Source organism: Podarcis liolepis, assembly GCF_965112155.1.
Source record: "Podarcis liolepis genome assembly, chromosome: 2".
NCBI lineage: Eukaryota > Metazoa > Chordata > Lepidosauria > Squamata > Lacertidae > Podarcis > Podarcis liolepis.
The window spans coordinates 34,627,464-34,647,811 of record NC_139555.1 but is presented as its reverse complement, the minus strand read 5'-3'; the positions used below and the strand labels follow the sequence as shown (position 1 = coordinate 34,647,811).

The 20,348-nt window shown below is 40.4% G+C and overlaps 1 protein-coding gene across 1 annotated transcript in view; it reads left to right on the top strand.

Moving 5' to 3' along the window:
* The window catches only part of GRB2 (growth factor receptor bound protein 2), a 49,212-nt gene that overhangs the window by 20,812 nt on the left and 8,052 nt on the right, over positions 1 to 20,348 (top strand). Inside the window, exon 3 of the mRNA XM_083487390.1 lies at positions 18,467 to 18,564. Coding sequence (XP_083343516.1) covers positions 18,467 to 18,564 — 98 coding nt within the window. The remainder of the gene's footprint in view (positions 1 to 18,466; positions 18,565 to 20,348) is intronic.

Below are 20,348 nucleotides of genomic sequence, written 5' to 3'. Positions count from 1 at the left end.
AAGGAGCATTTAGGGCATGGGTAGGCAAACTAAGGCCCAGGGGCTGGATCTGGCCCAATCGCCTTCTAAATCCAGCCTGCGGATGGTCCGGGAATCAGCATGTTTTTACATGAGTAGAATGTGCCCTTTTATTTAAAATGCATCTCTGAGTTATTTGTGGGGTATTGGAATTCGTTCATCCCCCCCCCCCCAAAAAAAAAATATAGTCCGGCCCCCCACAAGGTATACAGGACAGTGGACCGGCCCCCTGCTGAAAAAGTTTGCTGACCCTAATTTAGAGTCTTGGAATTGAGAAAATGCATCTCTTCGGCCATTCATGTGAGTTACAGTCTGTAGACAATAGATTTGCCACTAATTACCTAGAATATTTACCAGTACTTTGTTGGGCTGCTACTGTGAACCTACCTTGAACTTTGCATGAAAATATGAGTGATGGAATTTCGTGGTCTCCTGATTAGAATGTTCCATCAAGGAGAGTGAAATATCCTACTGCTTCATAGATGTTGCATTGACTTAGTCTCCAATAACTTTCAAAAACTGGCTATTGGATGTTTTATACAAAAATAAAAAAGATAACAATAAAGAACGGCAATAAACGATCACTGTGTACTTGTGTGTGTGGAGGAGACTGAAGGGGGTGGAGGAGGCAGGGTATAGGGTACAAGATTCAGTTGGTTCCCCAAAATAGTTAGGTATTCATTATTTACACAAACAAGTTGCGTAGGGGGCCCATATAGCATTGACTTTTCCATCCTTTTTATACTTACCAAAAAGGCACTTCCTTGTAGGTGGCGAGTTGCATCATGTCCCAATGCACAATTTGGGGAGATGATCTCTCCTTCCAGAACAGAAGTTTAAGCATTTGACCACCATCAGTGCCCACAGCAAGCAGTCACACCCCTCTGACAGGTTCCAGAGGGTTGGTACCTAATTCATCGAAATATCAGGGATGTGTCTAAGACTATATTCTTCAAGAATTTTCTTGATCCTATGTATGATTGAATAGTCTGTGCCTTGTCATTTTTATTATGTATTTAGTGCCTGTGTTACTATATCATTCATTTGAGAGCATTCTCCTATATTTTTGGAATTTGAAGGTTTAGCAAAATAGTAGGTTCTCTAAAGTTTTATGGGACATGACAGCATATACGACATATATGCATGTATGACAGCTAATACCTTATGTATTAGCTCTTGCCTGCAATTAATTTCATTGTTGCCCTAACACTGAGAGAGTGCGGCTTTTTAATTTTAGATCTTTACCGCACCCTCTTACATTATGCTTCCTTGTGTTATTTACTCTTCTAGCTTGTGTCATGGAAACAGTATCTCTTGGAGGTTATTTTACTTAGCCTCACAAAGTCAGTGGTGATGATGATTGGTTCAGTAAATAGCTATGTGCTTTTAATGTAGGCTCAGTGTGTGGGTATGTTGCATATGAATATGAACTTCCTGATAGGCTATTTGTCTACCTTTTTATTCCATTGCTTGTTACAGTGAAAGAGGAACTCAATGTGCAGGAAACTTTGGGTCAGAAGCTTCTGCTGTATTTAGTATTCTTTTTTTAAAAAAACAGGCAAACATTAAAACATAAATAAAGCTGTAAAGTAAAGAAATAGTCACTCAGTAAGTAAACAGACAAGTGAAGTGTACCTTAACAATAACATGCCAGTACAAATAAAAACCCAGAGAAAGGAAAACAAGACTAGAGTGGGCTTTATTAAAATAAATGCCATATTAATTGTTAATCATCTTAGTGCTAAATCTTATAGAAAAGGGGTTGCTGTCTAACTCAATCAACCCATACTTGTTGTTCCAAAAAATCTGAAATTTCCATTCTTGTTCAAATCTAATAATCTTTTGTATCCCTTCTCTTATCCATAGGGTCAAAGTAATCTTACTTAGTGTTGCAAGTTCCCATATTGTAATATGTCACTGTTTTAGATCCAGTGTTTTTTGTTTCTAGTATTTAGCGTACAACACTCTTGTACTTGAAAATTTACATTGCCAGTGGATTTACTGCTTCATCTCTGTCTGGGACAGTTTTGGTGACGTGAAAAATGAAGATGTTATGCAGGAAAGTAGCTTTTGACTAACTAGATCATGTGCTAATCTTTGCCTCTTTCAGTCATGTTTCTGATTAGACACAAGTCAGGGTACTATAGTAGATAAAGTGCTGTTTTTAGACAGGGAATACTTGCATTTTAATTCACATTCAGTCATGAATATTGCTGACCTGCTTTGGGTGAGCCTCTTGACATTCAGTTTCGCCTACTTCAAATGCGGGTGGTGCTGTGGTCTAAACCACTGATCCTCTTGGGCTTGACGATCGGAAGGTTGGCTGTGAATCCTGCGACGGGGTGAGCTCCCTTTGCTCTGTCCCAGCTCCTGCCAACCTAGCAGTTCGAAAGCACCCCAGTGCAAGTAGAGAAATAGGTACCACTATGGTGGGAAGGAAAATAGCGTTTCCGTGCGCTTTGGTTTTCGTCATGTTGTCCCATTGCTCCAGAAGCGGTTTAGTCATGCTGGCCACATGACCTGGAAAGCTGTCTGTGGACAAATGCCGGTTCCCTCGGCCTGAAAGCAAGATGAGCGCCTCAACCCCATAGTCACCATTGACTGGACTTAACCATCCAGGGGTCCTTTACCTTTAACTTCAAATAGTGGCTGTAGGAGTCAAATAAGATAAAATAGGCACTTCCTGGAGATTCATTGAAGGAGGGTTGCAAAAGTGTCCCAATTATACAAAATAGTTACCCAGAAAATCTCTGACATTTCACCAGTGCTAAACCTTGACTTTTAAATCTATTTAAAAATCTTACCTGACAATGCATCTTAATATAAAGGTAAAGGGACCCCTGACCATTAGGTCCAGTCGCGGACGACTCTGGGGTTGCGGCGCTCATCTCGCTTTACTGGCCAAGGAAGCCAGCGTACAGCTTCTGGGTCATGTGGCCAGCATGACTAAGCCGCTTCTGGCGAACCAGAGCAGCGCACAGAAACACAGTTTACCTTCCTGCCGGAGCGGTACCTATTTATCTACTTGCACTTTGATGTGCTTTCGAACTGCTAAGTTGGCAGGAGCAGGGACCAAGCAATGGAAGCTCACCCCGTCCCGGGGATTCGAACTGCTGACCTTCTGATCGGCAAGCCCTAGGCTCTGTGGTTTAACCCACCCACGTCCCCATCTTAATATAATGAATTCTAATTATATACACACCATGCCCTGAACAAGGAAAGGATTCCAGCTGGACTTCTGGTTATGTAATGGGACATTACTTTCAACTCCTTGGAGCAGATTTTGGAGTGCTACATGGGAGAAGAAATAAAAACGGAAGCCCTGTAGTGTGGGCAGAAGTGCATTGCAGACCAGTGCAGACTTGCATTGAAAAGAAGCACTGCCACTTTGCTCTGGTAGTGGTTGCTTTATTTATTAATTTAAACATTTTATGCCCCCATTTAATCTAATAGAATTACCAGGACAGCTCACAACGGTCATAAAAAATCTACCAAGAGAAGGTAAAACAGCAAAAAGTAAACTATAAGCAGAGTGGTGTGGGAGAGCAGTAGCAGTAGACTCAAACTAGCTGGAACGCCTGGGTTGGGTAAAAGAGTGCTGAAAGGGCAACTAATTTGGTATCAGGCAATCTTCTGGCCATCATTTCACATGTACATGTTGTTAGCATCCACCTGTCTCAAGAGACAATGGGGTGAAGTCAAACTGCTGTGTTAGCAACACTGAAGTGAGCTCCTGGGCATTGTTTATGGAGATCCTGGCCTGCAAAGATGACAAGACACTCTTTCGGCCTCACTGATGTGGTCCAAGGGGAACCAGAGCAATGCCAACTTGGCTGCAGGATTTGTTGGAAGGAGGACACATGCAGGGTGCCATCCAACCATCTTAGGGACTCTGCTCCAGATTTGTGTAAGGTTTACTACTTAGCCTTTTCTTCTCCCAATGATATCCCACAAGGCAGTGACGGTTTAGGACCAGAGCTTTCCTTCTCCCAGATGAGCTACCCTCTTAGGTTGGCAAGACCCATTTGCCTCTCACTTCCCTCCACAGCAGGTGCAGAAACCGCCTTCTTGACCATTGGACCCATTACTGGTCTTAGCCTGTCTTCACATGCCGGGGAAGTCTCAACAAAATGTATAACTATCATACCATGTAACTCAGAGTATCAGTGCTAGAGTGCAGATGTAAATAGCACTTTGCACAGGACTGAGGAAGAAGTATATGGCCATTTATATGAGCATCTTGTGAATTAGCCTTATGAGTAACTTATTCAAAGTATAAAGGTCAACTTTCCTGTCAACATTGGAATACTAACTTAAAGTTTCCAGGCTTTTTTCCTTATGGAAAACAAAATATTTCACTGTGCCATCTTAAGCAAGCTACATAAGCAATTTGGTTGTGTCTCTCCACTCCCAATTTCTTTCTTCATGTATGTAGGCTCAACCATGGATCATAGTATGCACCATAAATGTTCTAAAAGAAATACAAAACACACTGGAGTGCTTGCAGGCGGGAAGGAGGGTGTAGTTTCTAATGATGGCCCTTTATTCTAATACCTGCAAATACCAGGAATGGCAGCAGAATCTTACATCTGACTGCTATTTGGGATAGAGGTATAGAAAACCAGGGCAAGCTGAAATCTTTTATAGAACCCTGTTTTTTATGGTCCAGAAACTTTTATTTCAGCTTCATTTAAATGTAAGATAAGATAGACCACTGTAATAGCCTTGATGCATATTTTAAATTAATAATTTGTACTATGCATTTCAATCACTTGAAAGACTTATTAATATACAGCTACATCTTCAAAGCTGTTGACAATATGAAGATATATTTTGGCTACTGGCTAGGCAAGTAGTAAGCTAGGATAAGGACATTAGTTATGCTAAAATATCAACAGTATTTCCCCCTTTAGCTTTTGAGTTGGCAGCGTGAGATTAATTAAGCACTTCTCACTTGGGGCTGCCTTCCTCATGCTGTTTGTTGATAAATGTTCAGTTAATTTATGCTTAATTTAGATCCTCAGCTTTTCTTCACACTCATTAACTTGCAAGATTAATTTTTAAAAGCATAAAATCTGGAGATCAGCTTGGTGTTCAGAACTAGATACTGAGGATATGAATCACATCAGTAATTTTTACTATTCCCTGTATTATGGGGGTGTGGTAAAAGACAGGCGTCTTTCTGACTTTTAAGGCCTGCTACAGATAAACCGGTAAGTGGACTAGAAATTATGGCATACAGTGCTGAACATGGGTTTAAGTGGAAATTTACAAGTAAGCGGAGGAGCTAGGGAACAGCAGAATGTGCATTGTTACACTTTTTTCTATGATTTTCTTAGCTGCTTTGTATGTCTCAACTTGAAGAGGAAAATGTGGGTTATATGTTTTACTTTTTTTAAAAAAAGTGACATGATCTCATAGCCTGATTCTAGCTGCACACCAGTTGGTAGTACAGCTGCACTGAGTTTAAGAGTAAATCGATGTGTGTGATTTCAGAATGAGAGATTTTAAAAAAATATGTTTAAAAGCTGCTATTGCCTATACATTTATTCTCTTATTAGGAGTGCTTACTGTTTTAGAGTTTCCGTGATAGTTTTCTAGAGCAAGCACCTCTGTGGTCCATAAGCAATAGCATAATGTTGCATATAGCTTTCCATACCTGTGATTAAAAAAGAAAATAACCAACAGGCTCGTTCTGTTATACATAATCTAGGACATTCGTAACCCTCTCCCTGGTGCAAATAGTTATGGACAATACATTCACTTGCATTGATCTCTTATGTGTCTCTCCCTTCCTTTCTCCCTTTCCAAAATGAATTTTGATTATAGGCTTCTTAGGACACAGGCCTGCCTTTTGCTTAGATTAATTCTGTAGTGCAGTGTTTATACTGATGGCACCTTATCAAAATAGTTCCATTTCTCAATAATGCTAATCTTGCTTGGTAAAGGCACATGCTTTATTTTTGCTCGTTCCCTTCAGGAAACATTCATTTATTTCAAACACTTGAAAATGCATAATTACTGCTCCCTTCATTAGCACACCAGAATTCTGTATGCTGAGTTGATACTTGACCTAGAACACAAAAATGTTTAGCTAGGGTTTCTGTTTTAAAATCATCCTTGAAGGCTTGTGAGTAGCAATATATAGGGCCAGATTCAACTGCCCATTCTGCATACACAGAGAGGGGAGGGGAGATTTTTCCATTGGGCAAGCAGAAATCCTAGTGCTGACAGAACGATCTCCTTAGTTCTACATTGAACTGCACTACATTGAACCGCACTGTTGATCTGCAGGGTTAGTAACCTGCCAATTCATATTGTACTAGTTTGTTATTTGGCAGTTGTATCCATCTTTGAATACGAAAGTTGCTTTAATAATCCAGTTTCTCTGCCAAAGCAGCACTATAGAAGTAAAGGAAAAACATGGGCTACCTCACTTAGAGCATTACAGCATTTCCATAACTAAGGAGGGAAAAACACTAACCTTGGGAAATGATTGAGTTGAAAGAGCTGGAAAAAGTTTTGGAATAGCATAAGAAAAGCATGTTGGTGTTTCTTTGTGTTGGCCCTAATAAAATATGAGCAGCCGTTAAAGCCTACACAGGTTAGGCTTGACAGTGAGCGCCAGTTTTGTGCTTGTACACACAGGGCATTTTTATTTATTGCAGAAGTACTTTGCAGAGTAGATGTGTACAGTGGTGCCCCGCAAGACGAATGCCTCGCAAGACGGAAAACCCACTAGATGAAAGAGTTTTCCGTTTTTGAGCTGCTTCGCAAGACGATTTTCCCTATGGGCTTGCTTTGCAAGACGAAAACGTCTTGCGAGTATTCCAATTTTTTTTCGCCCCCCCCTTTTTCTAAGCTGCTAAGCCGCTAATAGCCTTTTAGCCGCTAATCCGCTAAGACTTTAATAGCCGCTAAGCCTTTAATAGCGCTAAGCCGCTAATAGGGTTGCTTCGCAAGACGAAAAATCCGCTAAACGAAGAGACTCGCGGAACGGATTAATTTCGTCTTGCGAGGCACCACTGTATATAACGGGTTGGCTGGAGATGGTCTTTTGATCAAATGTTGATAACAAATAGAGTGGAATGAGTGAAGATGTACCCAACCCAGTAAAGGTTACTGTGGCATATATTAATTCAACCCTGAAAACATAAGTTACTGCATAATTCGTGTAAAATTCATGATGGGCACTTTCAAGACCAATGTGAAGGACAGGTTTCTGGGCGGCACTTTATGATTTAAGGGAGAGCTAGAGAGAGGAGGACACAACTAAGATCAGAAAATAATTCTTCCTTGAATCATTATAATCCTGTTCCTCACAAGGCCCAAAAGGTGTCTTTTAAAAAACTTCTCAGTAGTATTAGAAGCTTCTGCACCATGTAGTAATACAAATCTGTTGGACAACTTTGGAACAAATTCTTTGTATTCTTCCCATTATAGTGAAATTGGGAATGCACCTATAATATGGGCAAAATAGACAGTGAATCTTAACTATTATCATGTCAAACTTGATTGCGCTAGTTGTTAAATTCTTTCTGTAGCTTTGAGTTATTGCAGCCCAGACATAAGTCATCAGAGAGCTACTTTTGAGGCATTCGTGCTTCAGGCAGTTCCTGTGAGCTGCCATGCACCAGCTAGGAATGTCGTGTTAGTAAAAAATCTGGGTTGCTTTTTGGCATTAGTACATGTATAACAAGACTTCTCTTTGAAACATTCATAACATATGAATAAAAATTCATAACATTTGAAGAATGCTAAATTATTTCTTACCAACTTTGGAAGGAAAAGCACTGTGGTATACCAGAATGATAGAAGGTTCATAAATATATGCTTTTTTAAAAAGTAGGGTTAAAAAAAATCCTCTACGAGGAAAGTTTCTTGGCTTGACACTGTTCCAAGAGTGTAAGAAATCACGCCAGCAACTTGGTCAACTTTCTATCTCTATAACTTCTCTTGCAATGTGTGAAAAGGTTCTATATGAGCTTTTATAAAGTTTGACTGGCTGTCATGCTTCTCACCTTATATAAAATCATAATAGAATGAAGGCAAGTTATAAAGTGGATTGCACAGCACAGATGCCCAACATAAAATTAAGATGGTTGCCCAGAAAATGGTCTGAACACACACAGGACTGCTGCAGGACTGACACTTTAAGCTTCCTGGTTGGGGAACCACATGGGAACCATATACAAGGTGTTCTCTGATGCTTAGAGGAAGAGTTTGGTAAATTTGCCTAGAACTGTAAATCTAGAGGTCTGCATTTGTTCTTAGACAGTTCCTTTGCAACCTGGCCATGTCTGGAGCTGTTAAAGCACCATTTCCTTTTCTCACTCCCACTCTCTTCTTCCCACACCTGTGTGCTTTTTCTCCTGCAGCCTTTTGATGGATCATATCCCAAATAGCATTTCTAAATAAATGGAAACTGAGTCTTGCGTTTTCCTCTTGGTAAGGCCAGTTCTGCTTGTCAGATGGTTCTCATTGTAAAAGCGCTGCTGGCACTGAGAGGGGCTTATTCTGATTTTCCATAACCACCCCTCAAAACACTTTCCCAGTCCTGAATGCCTTTCATAATGCAGCCTCCCCATGGCAGCTATTTAAAACTACCTTCAAGTGTCAGCTGTTCCATGTCCCCTGTATTGGCCTGCAGCATGACAGAGCTTCACAGTGGGAGCCTCGCTGCATTTTATGTTAGTACATCAGAAGTAGTTTGCCACATCAAGCAATTTCCACACAGGAGTACTCAGTGACTCTGAATAGAAGGAGGTGGTCCTTAAAAGTAAGTAGAACTGTAAGTTCTAGGAAGCTGGATAGCATGGACATAAAGATGCAAGGATAAAATTGTAATAAAGAAACTCCTGTGAGGGGGCATACAAAATCATATTACTTGTGACCATCCTTTTAATCAACTGATGTACCATAATGGTTGTAGAGATAATATGAACAAGGGCTTTGTGGGCAAAGAAGGAGTCTTGTGATAGAAATTGCTTGCTCTGGACATAGCTGTTTACTATAAATCTCTTTAAGTTGTATCCTTGTTTTTGTCATACTTTTTGGAACAATTTATTCAGCTACCCATCATCCTTCCTTCCATTTCTTGAGGGAATTAAAAAAATCTTACTGTGTCCATCTTATTGTCCATTATAGATATAAAGCGCCTCTGCATGTTATGATGAGCCACAAATCTCAAAACAGAATGCAGCCTGTCCTTGGCTGAAAATGGGCTAGTGCTGCTGTTGACCTACATTTCACATGCATTTTAATAGAGAAAGCTGTCGCTGGCTGCTTTGAAAGCCTCCTTTGCTGCAGTGTTGTGGATAGCCATCAGTCCCATTTGTTTAAGCCCTTGAGCAAGAAATGAACTTCTCCGATTTGTTTACACCCCCAGTTAATTGTTGGCTTGGTGTTGTCCATGTGGTGGAAGAGGTAGCTGGAGAAGGTCAGAGAAAAGGTGAAGAAGCTGAGATGCAGCAATGCAGTTAACAGACTAAAGCATTGGTGGGCTTTAGCAACAATTATTTTAAAATACAGTAATGAACTTCAATTAGAAGTGGATATGCAAATTCTACACTTTGGTAAAGTGGGTATATGTAATCTTCTCTTACTTGTGGTCTGATTTGCTTCTATATGTATGGTCCTTTATTTAATATAATTTTATAGCATCTAATATTAGGATTCATATTTAGATTGTGTGAACTACACTTCTGAGTTTACTACTGGGTTGTAAAATGATGGCAATATAATTTTAATGTAGTTTAAGACAACTTTTCTTAGGAGTAACTTTGAAGAAATAGAAACAATATTACGCCACTTACTTCCCTGTGGGGCAACAAAATCAACACAAACAAAAACAGAAGGGAAAAAATAATAATCAAATGTTTTCTCCAACCAAGTCCTACTCAGAGTTGTTGTTGTTTAGTCGTGTCCGACTCTTTGTGACCCCATGGACCAGAGCACGCCAGGCACTTCTGTCTTCCACTGCCTCCCGCAGTTTGGTCAAACTCATGCTGGTAGCTTCGAGAACACTATCCAACCTACTCAGAGTAGGCCCATTTAAATAGATAGGCCCAAGTTACTTACTGATATTTGTGTGACAAGTCAATTAGTAAACAATTAATGTGGCTTTAAAATGAAAATTAATGTTCATCAGAACACAGATAGCATTGCTCTTTTAAACTAAGAAAAAGCTTAGCTTATATTTTGTCTCCAAAGAACAGAAGACTGAAAAGATTTCTTTTCTTAGTGCTGGAGTATAGGCAGGTAGTTAATTTTGTGTGCCACAGACTTTTATACCTGCAACATAAGTGAGATCCTACTTTATACGGTAAAACTTAACACAAGGTGAGTATCTTGGCCTTCTGTACTGATCCAGTTGTGCAGGTGGATTTGCAATGAAATTTAGGTCTTCGTCTGTCCCTTTGGAAAAGTAACAGATTAATCACGTTCATGAATTCTTCCTTGTTGGCTTTGCTGTTTGTTAAATAAACTATGCCAGACGTAGTTCAGCTATCTTTTCACTACATATAAGAACCCCATGCCCCCTCCCCCCCCAAAAAAATCTCTGTCCTCTTGTTTAGCTACAGTATAGCAAACCTCTGAAAAAAAGGATTTACATAAAGCAGTGTTTAGACTCCTTTCCTTGAGCTGCAATTCCATGGCATACTTGATCTTTGTTGATGACCATATGGCATGATTTTGTGCTTGGATGCAAGCTTAGGGTTGGGTGTATCAGCCAGTCACTTGTAATGAATACCACTTATGCTTGATTTCCGGAAGGAAAGTCTGCATTGAAATATATGATATGATATTCAGCCAAGAAGAAATGTAAATTTCTGTTGTATAAACATTGTAAGATTTATCAGTGTTAGTGGGTCCTCCTAGTTTAATGTCAGACAATGCACGCTGTTGCAGATTGCCTTTTTGACCAAGGAGCTGGCAAAACATGTTTACTTGCTTTTGTGGGTCGGGTGGGGGGCAGTAAACCTTGAAAAGCTGCTTATTCTCGGAAATTGGCCTGTTATCCCTGTCAAGCTTCTCGGTTGTCTTGGAATGGAGTGATTAGGCAAGACCCCAGCTGTATATGTGTGAGGTAGATTATGGTAATCGTATTATTCTCATCTCATTCCGTTAAGTGTTCTAGGTTTAGAGAGAACTCCCTGCTTTAACCCCTTCTTCAATAACTGTGAAAATAGTGATAGCTGGAAATAACAAAATTAGGGTACGCTTGCTTTTTCAAAATACAGACTGGTAAGCCAGCCTCCCTTTTTTGGTAAGCTCATTTTTACGTCCTTTGTAAGTTGTGTTAGCTAAAAGAACTCTTAACAGTTAATATGGACAAACCTCATATTGAGTGATGTTGGATATCTGTTGGAATATTCTGTTAATGCAGTTCCGATGGAGCATTTTATATCACTTTTTAAATAATAAGACTATGTAAGCCAAAATGTTTGAGCTCAAGTATGTGTCCTGATTTTTGAAGAGTAGGGAGGAAGCTTGAGCATACTCTTTTTATTACTGGTTTCGCCCCAGTATACCTGAAGGAGCGTCTCCACCTCCATCATTCGGCCCGGACACAGAGGTCCACTTCTAAGGGTCTTCTGGTTGGTTCCCTCACTGCAAGAAGTAAAGTGACAGGGAGCCAGGCAGAGGCCTTCGCAGCAGTGGTGCCCTCTCTGTGGAATGTCCTCTCATCAGAGGTCAGGGAAATAAAGAATTACACAACTTTTAGAAGACCTCTGAAGGCAGTCCTGTTCAGGGAAGTTTTAAATGGCTGACATTTTATTATTTTTTATATTTTGCCAGTAGCCGCCCAGAGTTGCTGGGCAAACCCAGCCAGATGGGCAGGGTATAAACAATAAAAATATTATCATTAGTATTATTAGTTTGTCTTGGTCAAATATACAAATTTTTAGATTGTCCTAAGTTTGTAAAACACAGTATTTTGACTGAGCCCTTATAAAGCAGGGTAGGTGAACTTTTTTTCAGCCTGAGGACCACATTGAAAGTTGACCACTCCAATGAGGGCCTTATGCCCTCTGTCACAAAAACAGCTCTCTGCTTCCCACCATTGCAGTGGTGTGATGAAGGGCATTGTATTTTGTTGTTCACAGATCTTTTGGTGAAGAGTAAAAGGCAGCATTTCCACTCCTCTCCATTGCAATGTTGCAGTAGGGAGGAAGATACTTCCTTCTTCCTTTCCTTGCAAATGTGTTCCTTCCCTTTTTGTGCACTAGCACATCAGCACACAACAGGAAGAAGAGGAGCTTTTTGCAAAGTCAGGAAGAGATGCCTTTCAGAAGGTATCAGTCGGTTTGGTGGTCCGTTTAAAATGGCTTGGTGAGTTTGCTCTTGCTTGTGGATTTGCCACCCTTGTCTTAAAAAAAAATAGATCAAAGGAGAAAACAGTAGCATCAGTAGTTTTTTCCGCATGCATGTCTTTGAAGCGTTACATGTATGTCATTTTCATGACCAAAGAGTTGTTTACTTCATACAGTTTTGTTTCACAAAACTAGGTCAGCAATATAGTCCCATGCCTCTTGAGCAATGGCTCTTTAGAGCCATGTTTGAGGGTTTACAGAAGCTGCATTTAGCGGCAAAGCATGAATTGTCTTTGGTAGTTGCTTGGTGACATTAAGGGGAAATGGCTGGAAAGAGGCAGGGATATAGAAAGAACACATAAATTAGTCGATGGATAAACAAGCTCTTCACGTGGTTGTGCAAAGAAGATTATCATCAATGTCATCTGAAAGACGATTCAGATCAAAGTCGCTTATATTGGCATGACCAATTTCAAAAGTTGTGCCAAAGCATATGGAAAAGACAAATGCCTAAGAGCAGGGGTGGGGAACCTCTGGCCTGTGGGCCTAATTAGTCCTGGCCCGGGTCCCAGAATATGTGACACTGGGTGTGGGGCAGAACACAGCTCCAAAAGAGCCAAACAAGCACCTTTTGAAGCTTCGTTCTCAACTGATTAGCATTGACAGCACACCTTCTTCATAGAGGTTCACTGTATCATCTGATCCGCAGTTACAGCTCACCCCTTTGAAGGTGCCACATGATGTCAGTTAATGTATCTCTTTACTCTTTTCTACATGTGTCCACTAAATGCAGCTTCTATAAATCCTCAACCATGGTGCTCCCCGCCCCAATTAAGAAGGCAAGTATCAGCCGTTGGCCAGATCCAGTTTCCAACCCCACCTAAGAGTTCTGAAGGTGCCCGAAGGTAGATAGAACTACATTAGTCCCATTATTACATTCTTAGATATTTGATCAGTGTCAGTTCCTGATTTGGTTACAGGAAGCTGAATGTGGTGATGGTATCTTGGTTTTAAGTACACAGTGTTTTTGCTGAGAATTCTCAACCTCATTAATAATAATAATAATAATAATAAATTTTATTTATATCCCGCCCTCCCCAGCCGAGCCGGGCTCAGGGCGGCTAACAACAGTCAAATAACAATCAAATAATAACATTCTAAAAATATTTCATTATAAAAATTAGTTAAAATCAAATTGATGGCAACCGATTAAACAAAATTCTGTGCAGGTTGCCGGAGGAGGGAGTCAGGCTGCGCCCTGACCAAAAGCTTGGCGGAACAACTCTGTCTTGCAGGCCCTGCAGAAAGATGTCAGATCCCGCAGGGCCCTAGTCTCTTGTGACAGAGCATTCCACCAGGTTGGAGCTGCAGCCGAGAAGGCCCTGGCTCTAGTTGAGGCCAGCCTAACTTCTCTGAGGCCTGGGACCTTGAGGGTGTTATTATTTGTAGACCGTAGGTTTCTCTGTGGGGCATACCAGGAGAGGCGGTCCCGTAGGTACGAGGGTCCTACGGATGTTGAGCAGAAGTGGTAATCCCCATAATGCAATATTATGATAGTAATTCTAGTAGGAAAGGAAGGGGAAGAAGGCATTCAGACTACCAAACTTGGGAATGGTGGGAATGAATTTTAAGAATTTGTGTACTGAGTTTAAAACAAAGGTTTAAGAACTTTAAAGATAATAGAAACTGATGAGCTTTTTAGTACCTGTATTTATCCTTAAGTTCTAGTTGGGTCCGTCTGTAATGCATGGCTAACACTTATATTGCGTTGTTGTTGTTGTTGTTTAGTCGTTTAGTCGTGTCCGACTCTTCATGACCCCATGGACCAGAGCACGCCAGGCACTCCGGTCTTCCACTGCCTCCTGCAGTTTGGTCAAAGTCATGCTGGTAGCTTCGAGAACACTGTCCAACCATCTCGTCCTCTGTCGTCCCCTTCTCCTTGTGCCCTCAATCTTTCCCAACATCAGGGTCTTTTCTAGGGAGTCTTCTCATGAGGTGGCCAAAGTACTGGAGCCTCAGCTTCAGGATCTGTCCTTCCAGTGAGCACTCAGGGCTGATTTCCTTAAGAATGGATAGGTTTGATCTTCTTGCAGTCCATGGGACTCTCAAGAGTCTCCTCCAGCACCATAATTCAAAAGCATCAATTATTCGGCGATCAGCCTTCTTTATGGTCCAGCTCTCACTATATTGCGTAGAAAGTATAATAGAAGCATGTTCAAATGACTGCAGGGCTGGGGGTCCACATCACCTTGTTTTATGAAGGGGCTGTGCCATTCTACATTATAATGAATTTATGTGGTCTGTAACTCAGCTGCCTGGGGGGAAAGCACCAGCTTTGTACATCCCAGCTGCAGACTTCGATAAGTTTCTAGCAAGCAAACAATTGACAATCACAGCGGCCTGGCATGTTCGTTTATTTTCCCAGCAGGAACTTGGGAAGAGCAGCAGGAAGAGATTGAGGTGAACAAGAAGATGTGCCAGGCCAGTCACCCAGGTGAAAAGGAAAGGGGCTAACACTTCTACTTTACTTTAAACCTCGCACTCTGACACTTGGAATGCTTTTAGCAGATACCAATGTAAGCACAAGTTAGGTTTCGATTAAATTTAGACCAGCTCTGGTCTAATTTCATGTCATGAGAAAGTTCTTGAGGTTTTTACAAAATAGACTCGAAGCTTGTGCACACATTTGAGGTTGATGTAAACAAAAAGGGAGGCTGTTGGGTTTTTAATACAGTGGTACCTTGGGTTACAGACGCTTCAGGTTACAGATGCTTCAGGTTATAGACTCTGCTAACCCAGAAATAGTACCTTGGGTTAAGAACTTTGCTTCAGGATGAGAACAGAAATCGTGCTCCGGTGGCGTGGCAGCAGCAGGAGGCCCTATTAGCTAAAGTGGTGCTTCAGGTTAAGAACAGTTTCAGGTTAAGAACGGACCTCCAGAACACATTAAGTTCTTAACCCAAGGTACCACTGTATAAGTAGCGGCAGTTTGCTGCTAAATGGTGCTCAGAGGTGGGAGGAAACAGGAATATACCAGGATATAACACGTGTAATTTGAAGAGTAAGGAAAAACTACCCATGGTAAATAACTCAAAAATATAGTACTGTATGTACTTACTAAGCTATAACGTAGTTGCAAGTTTGGGCCCTGAGCAGACATTCAGAATTGGAAATGGGGAGCTGCTGTATATATATTACTAGATGTACCTAAGTATGGACTGATACGTATGTTCCCTGAATAAATGCTGTATTCCTCAGTTTCACTGTTAAATGTAGATTGAGCTGCAAATAAGGAAGGATGTTCAGTCTTCTGTTTCCTTGATAACATCCTGAGTGCTGTAGCTAGTTAGAAGGGGCTGGTGCTCTCAGACTGCTCACTGCACTCGCAGTAAACGCAGCTCTTTGTCTCAGAATGTTCTGCTTCCTCTTTTTAAGAATTTTTCTTTTTCTTTTGGGGTGGAAGCTCATGGGAGTTAGCATGCATCTATGATGAGGGCTGAGCTGCTTAAAAGAATGACTGGCTACACTAAAAGATTAATAAAGTGGCACATGTGAGTGAAAGGAGCAGACAGAAATGAAACAGTGAATGGCTTTTTGGTTTGGTTTGTAATATCCAGGACAATGCATGACTCTAAAGAGAAGCAGTCAGAAGCTAAATGACTGGTTCTGATTTTCCCCAAGGGGTAATAGCTAAATATTTAATTGTAAATTTCTTTTCTGTTACTATCCCCTAATACATTCTCAAGTTCTGTAGTGTAAGCAAGGATATTCTGTGCATTTCAGCTTTTTGTCTAGCTTAGTCCCAACAAACCATTTACTCTGATCGTTAATGAAGTAGAGAAACTACAGACAGAATATAGTGTACACCATTTAACGTTATTGTGATGTTTCAGAGGCAGCTTTGAGATTCCCTAAATATTTTCAGCGTTGGTAATATTTCCACGCAGGTTGTCTTCCATGTAGGAAAAATATTATATGTTCACACCCGTCTGTCTCAGGAGACAATAGAGGAGTGCTTCTTTGGAGGCAAAGTCAAACTATTCGTTGAAAGGTTATGGTGCCTGCTATGGCTGTAGAGACCAATAGGGGAGCAACATGTTTTGTTGCAGCTGGAGCAGATGAAGGCATTCAGTTGTGCTGCTGCAGATGCACCATGGCATTTCTTATCTCTGTGCTCCTCCCAGCAGTCAGTCCTCCTCTGGTTGTTGCTATGGATGCACAACCTGTCTGTCTCCAGGCGCTGTGGTGGTCTGCAAGGGGTTCCTACACGGCGGGGATTGGGGTTGATATTGCCAGCCTTCATGTTCACACATGAGCAACATTACATAATCAAAGCCTTTGGGCCTAAAATTAACAGAATTAGTGTGTTTTTGATGCTGTCTGAATGATAACACATTTAATCAGATGATCTCACTGTGGTGAACCTGGGCAATGCAGAAAACATATTATGCTTTGGAGGTTTTGGTGGTCTTTGCAGCAAAAAGGTTGATTTGAAGAACAAGCCACCACTTGGTTATGCAGGAACAGGGGAAGAGTGCCCCCAGAACCCTTTAGTAGGGTGCACCAGCACAGTGCTTGTTTACATGAAACCATAGTTAATTTAAAACTGTGATTTAATGTGGTGTGGAAATTGGGCCATTGTCTAGTTTGGCCTGAGAATCTCTTGTGATTTTTCAAGCTATTGCAGAAAAAGCTGTCTTTTCTGTTTCCATGGAGACAGCTGGGCGTGAATTGATAAGAGTTCTCTTATCAAACTAGGAATCTGACAGGCTGCAGTCCAGAACTCCCTTACTATTACTGTAATAGGAGGCTAGATACAGACTTAAGGCCATTGCATAGCAGTCTTGGTTCATGTGTAGCTGCTAAAAATATCCTTCCTCTCAAGCACAAATGTTCTAGCATAAAAGAAACAGTTGCTTTACTTCCCATCAATTTGGTTAGATTAATTACTGACTTGGCTTTCAGCTCTGCAGGAATTTTCACTTCACGTCTAGTGTCTACAAAGAGAAGTTCTTTTCCTAGATTGATGAAAATGTTTGGCTTCCAGATTTCTGCTGATGCAGTGCATTTTTATATAGAGAAGCTTTATTGTGTTTTATATCTCTGTTTGAGAAATGGTATAGAGTATGGCATGTGTGGACACAAGTGTTTGCCATACCATGTAAATATTAACAGGAGGTCTGAAATCATTAATAAATTACTGCAATCAGCTAAACTTACCAGATGTAAAATGAGCATATTCAGCAGACTTTAGAGTTGTGCCCTGTGAAGTTGTGTTTAGTGTTTATGTCTTAATTGTTTACTATCTGTGTTCATTGCTACTCTTATTATGTGACTGTTCAATAAAAAGGCCCTCTTTAAATTTTCATAGAAATATACAGTATTGTGTTTCTTATTCCATAGAAGCAAATTAGCTAATAAACAAAGCATCTTAATTGGATGTCACTATCCCTTCAGTTGGAGTACATCAATTTGGGAAGAGCTTGTCACATGTCTAGAGACAAGGTTGGACTACTCTGGCTTCATGGGGGTGAGATGAGGGCCACAAATGTGTGTGGAGTTCTGCTTCATCTGTGGAAACATCCATGTTCCTTTTTGGATGATACAGACCCCCAATGAAAGGCAGAAGTGTGAGCTGCTTTAAGACTTGAAAGAGCTCTTAAGGCAATCTTAATAGGAGAAGGGGATCAAATACAAAGCTGATTGAAGGGTAAATTTAAAAAGAAACCAGTTAGGATTTCAGATTTGAAGTACACAGTACAATTCAGCAATGGCTGTAATAGGCTATAAAATAGCTTTATGTAGATCATGTGATGGATTTTTAAAGGTAATAGAGCTTAGCATTGGATGGAGCTGACATACCAGTACCTGGTCCTCCTAGGAGACAAAATACATGCTCTCTATAACACAATTAATTCCATATTTCATAGTGAGTGTCAGAATATGTCTTGACTTTGAAATGTCTACAGAATGTAGTTTGACTTGGTATAATTTACTTTTCAGCTACTGGAGTAGGGTAAGAGTGCTTTGAAACTATCTGGCTTTTCATAAAGTAGGCTTAAATCAGAGTATATCAACATCATGCTATCCTGAAATGTAAATTTGTGTTTCTTTAATCCCCTCTCCCCCAGGTTTTGAACGAAGAATGTGATCAAAATTGGTACAAGGCGGAACTCAATGGCAAAGATGGCTTCATTCCCAAAAATTATATTGAAATGAAACCACATCCGTAAGTAAAGTACCATGACTTCTGTGTGTGACATTATGCTTAGGGCCAAATTCTGGCCAAACTCACTTGCAGTTCTGGTAGTTGTCAATGCAGGAAGGATATCTCTGGAAAACTTTTTCATTCCCATGAGAGCCATCAATCCTCTGACCATATTTTGTATGGCAGGGATGCCATCAATGCAGGGGTTGTAGTGGCAGTTGTTGACATTGGCAGCAACAAAGTGGATCATGTGAACTGCATTCCCACTCAGTACACTCACTGTGAGTCCTGCAAAATCAACAGTAAAGCCCAGGTTGTTGGCTTTTGTTGCAGTTTGAACTAGACAGTCTTCACCCAACATAACATTTGATTCTGCTGTAGTAATAGTAAGGCTTTAACTGTTCAAAAGGAAACCTTTGTGAATGGTACACACTTCTTTAGTGTAAAATTATTTCCTGCCTGTTTCCCCCCCTTCACCAGAAAGATTCTTTTTCTTGGTGAACTTAGTAAAAATCTTTGTATATTCTATACTAGATGTGTGGTCCTTACTAGTCAGTATTTCCTGTAAAATATTACCGCTGACAGCTTATTAAATGTTTAGTTCTTTCTTTCCATTGATAGCAGGCAATCGTTCACTATATTAAGTACTACATGGTCTCAATACTGAGGATATGTAATGAAGACAAGTTCCTGTTCACTAAGCTGTGTATACACATTCTGTTGCCAGCAGCACAAGCCCCATGCCGAGAAACTTACACAGTATTCTTTGTAAAATCTCATCCCTGTAACCCTTTCACTAAACAATAGTTCCAATTGAAATCTAATTTTGAAACCCACCTTTGCCATTCATTCTCAGGTTTTGCTGCTTATAGTTTTCCAGTTTTGCGCCATCTCAACAAATACTTCTAATTCTTCTAGTCTGCAGGCTACCCTTTGTCATCCTTTCCATGCAGACCTTTCCACTCATTTCTACTTTCTCACTTGCTCCCTTCTTGAAGAGAGATAACATAAGCAAAAACCTGTCCTAAAGAGCTTACAATCTAAACAGGGGCAAGGTTAATAGGAGAGGACTTTGTGCAAATCTAGTCATAGTTACTTAGGCTTAATTTCAATATAGGGTCATTCTAAGGCTGCCAGCCAATTAAAGAATTTTACTGTATTAATCATCACTGTTTCAAGCAGTTAATTGGTTGGATTTGATTTTTTTTATGTTTCCCAAAACTTCAGTATACAGGTGTCCGTTTGAGACACTGAATGAAATTTCACAAATGTAGGAAGCAAACAAGCAAGAATAAACCTTGGCTACAACTTGTGGTTGGTGAGCAGAGAGCTTAACCATGAGTCCCAGTTTGGAGAACATGTTACACCAAACCTTGGCTTAGTTCAACATTGGGCATCAATAAAAAGAATTGGAAAAGAGTGAAGCGACTGCAGGCTCTTCTCTAGGAATTCACATGGTCACATAGTTTTGCTAACAAGACTTTAGGGTCATATTCTAAGGCCCTTTTCACTGCTGGGGCTCCAGTTGTAGAATGCCTTTTCTGTAAAGACTCACTGGGCACCTATTTGGTATTCTTATTGGCACTAGGACCTTATTTGCCCTTTCTTTTCATCTTAAAATATTTGAGTGTTTTATTTTTGGGTTTGTTTGTTTGTTTGTTTAAAAAACCACTTGTTTTAATGTCATTCATTTTATCTTGGGACTCAGCTACACAGCTACAAATAAAACGTTTTAAATATGTTGTAAAGTGCATTATACAAATGTGTCACTAGGTAGCGACAGTTTAAAAAACCATTTTCACTGC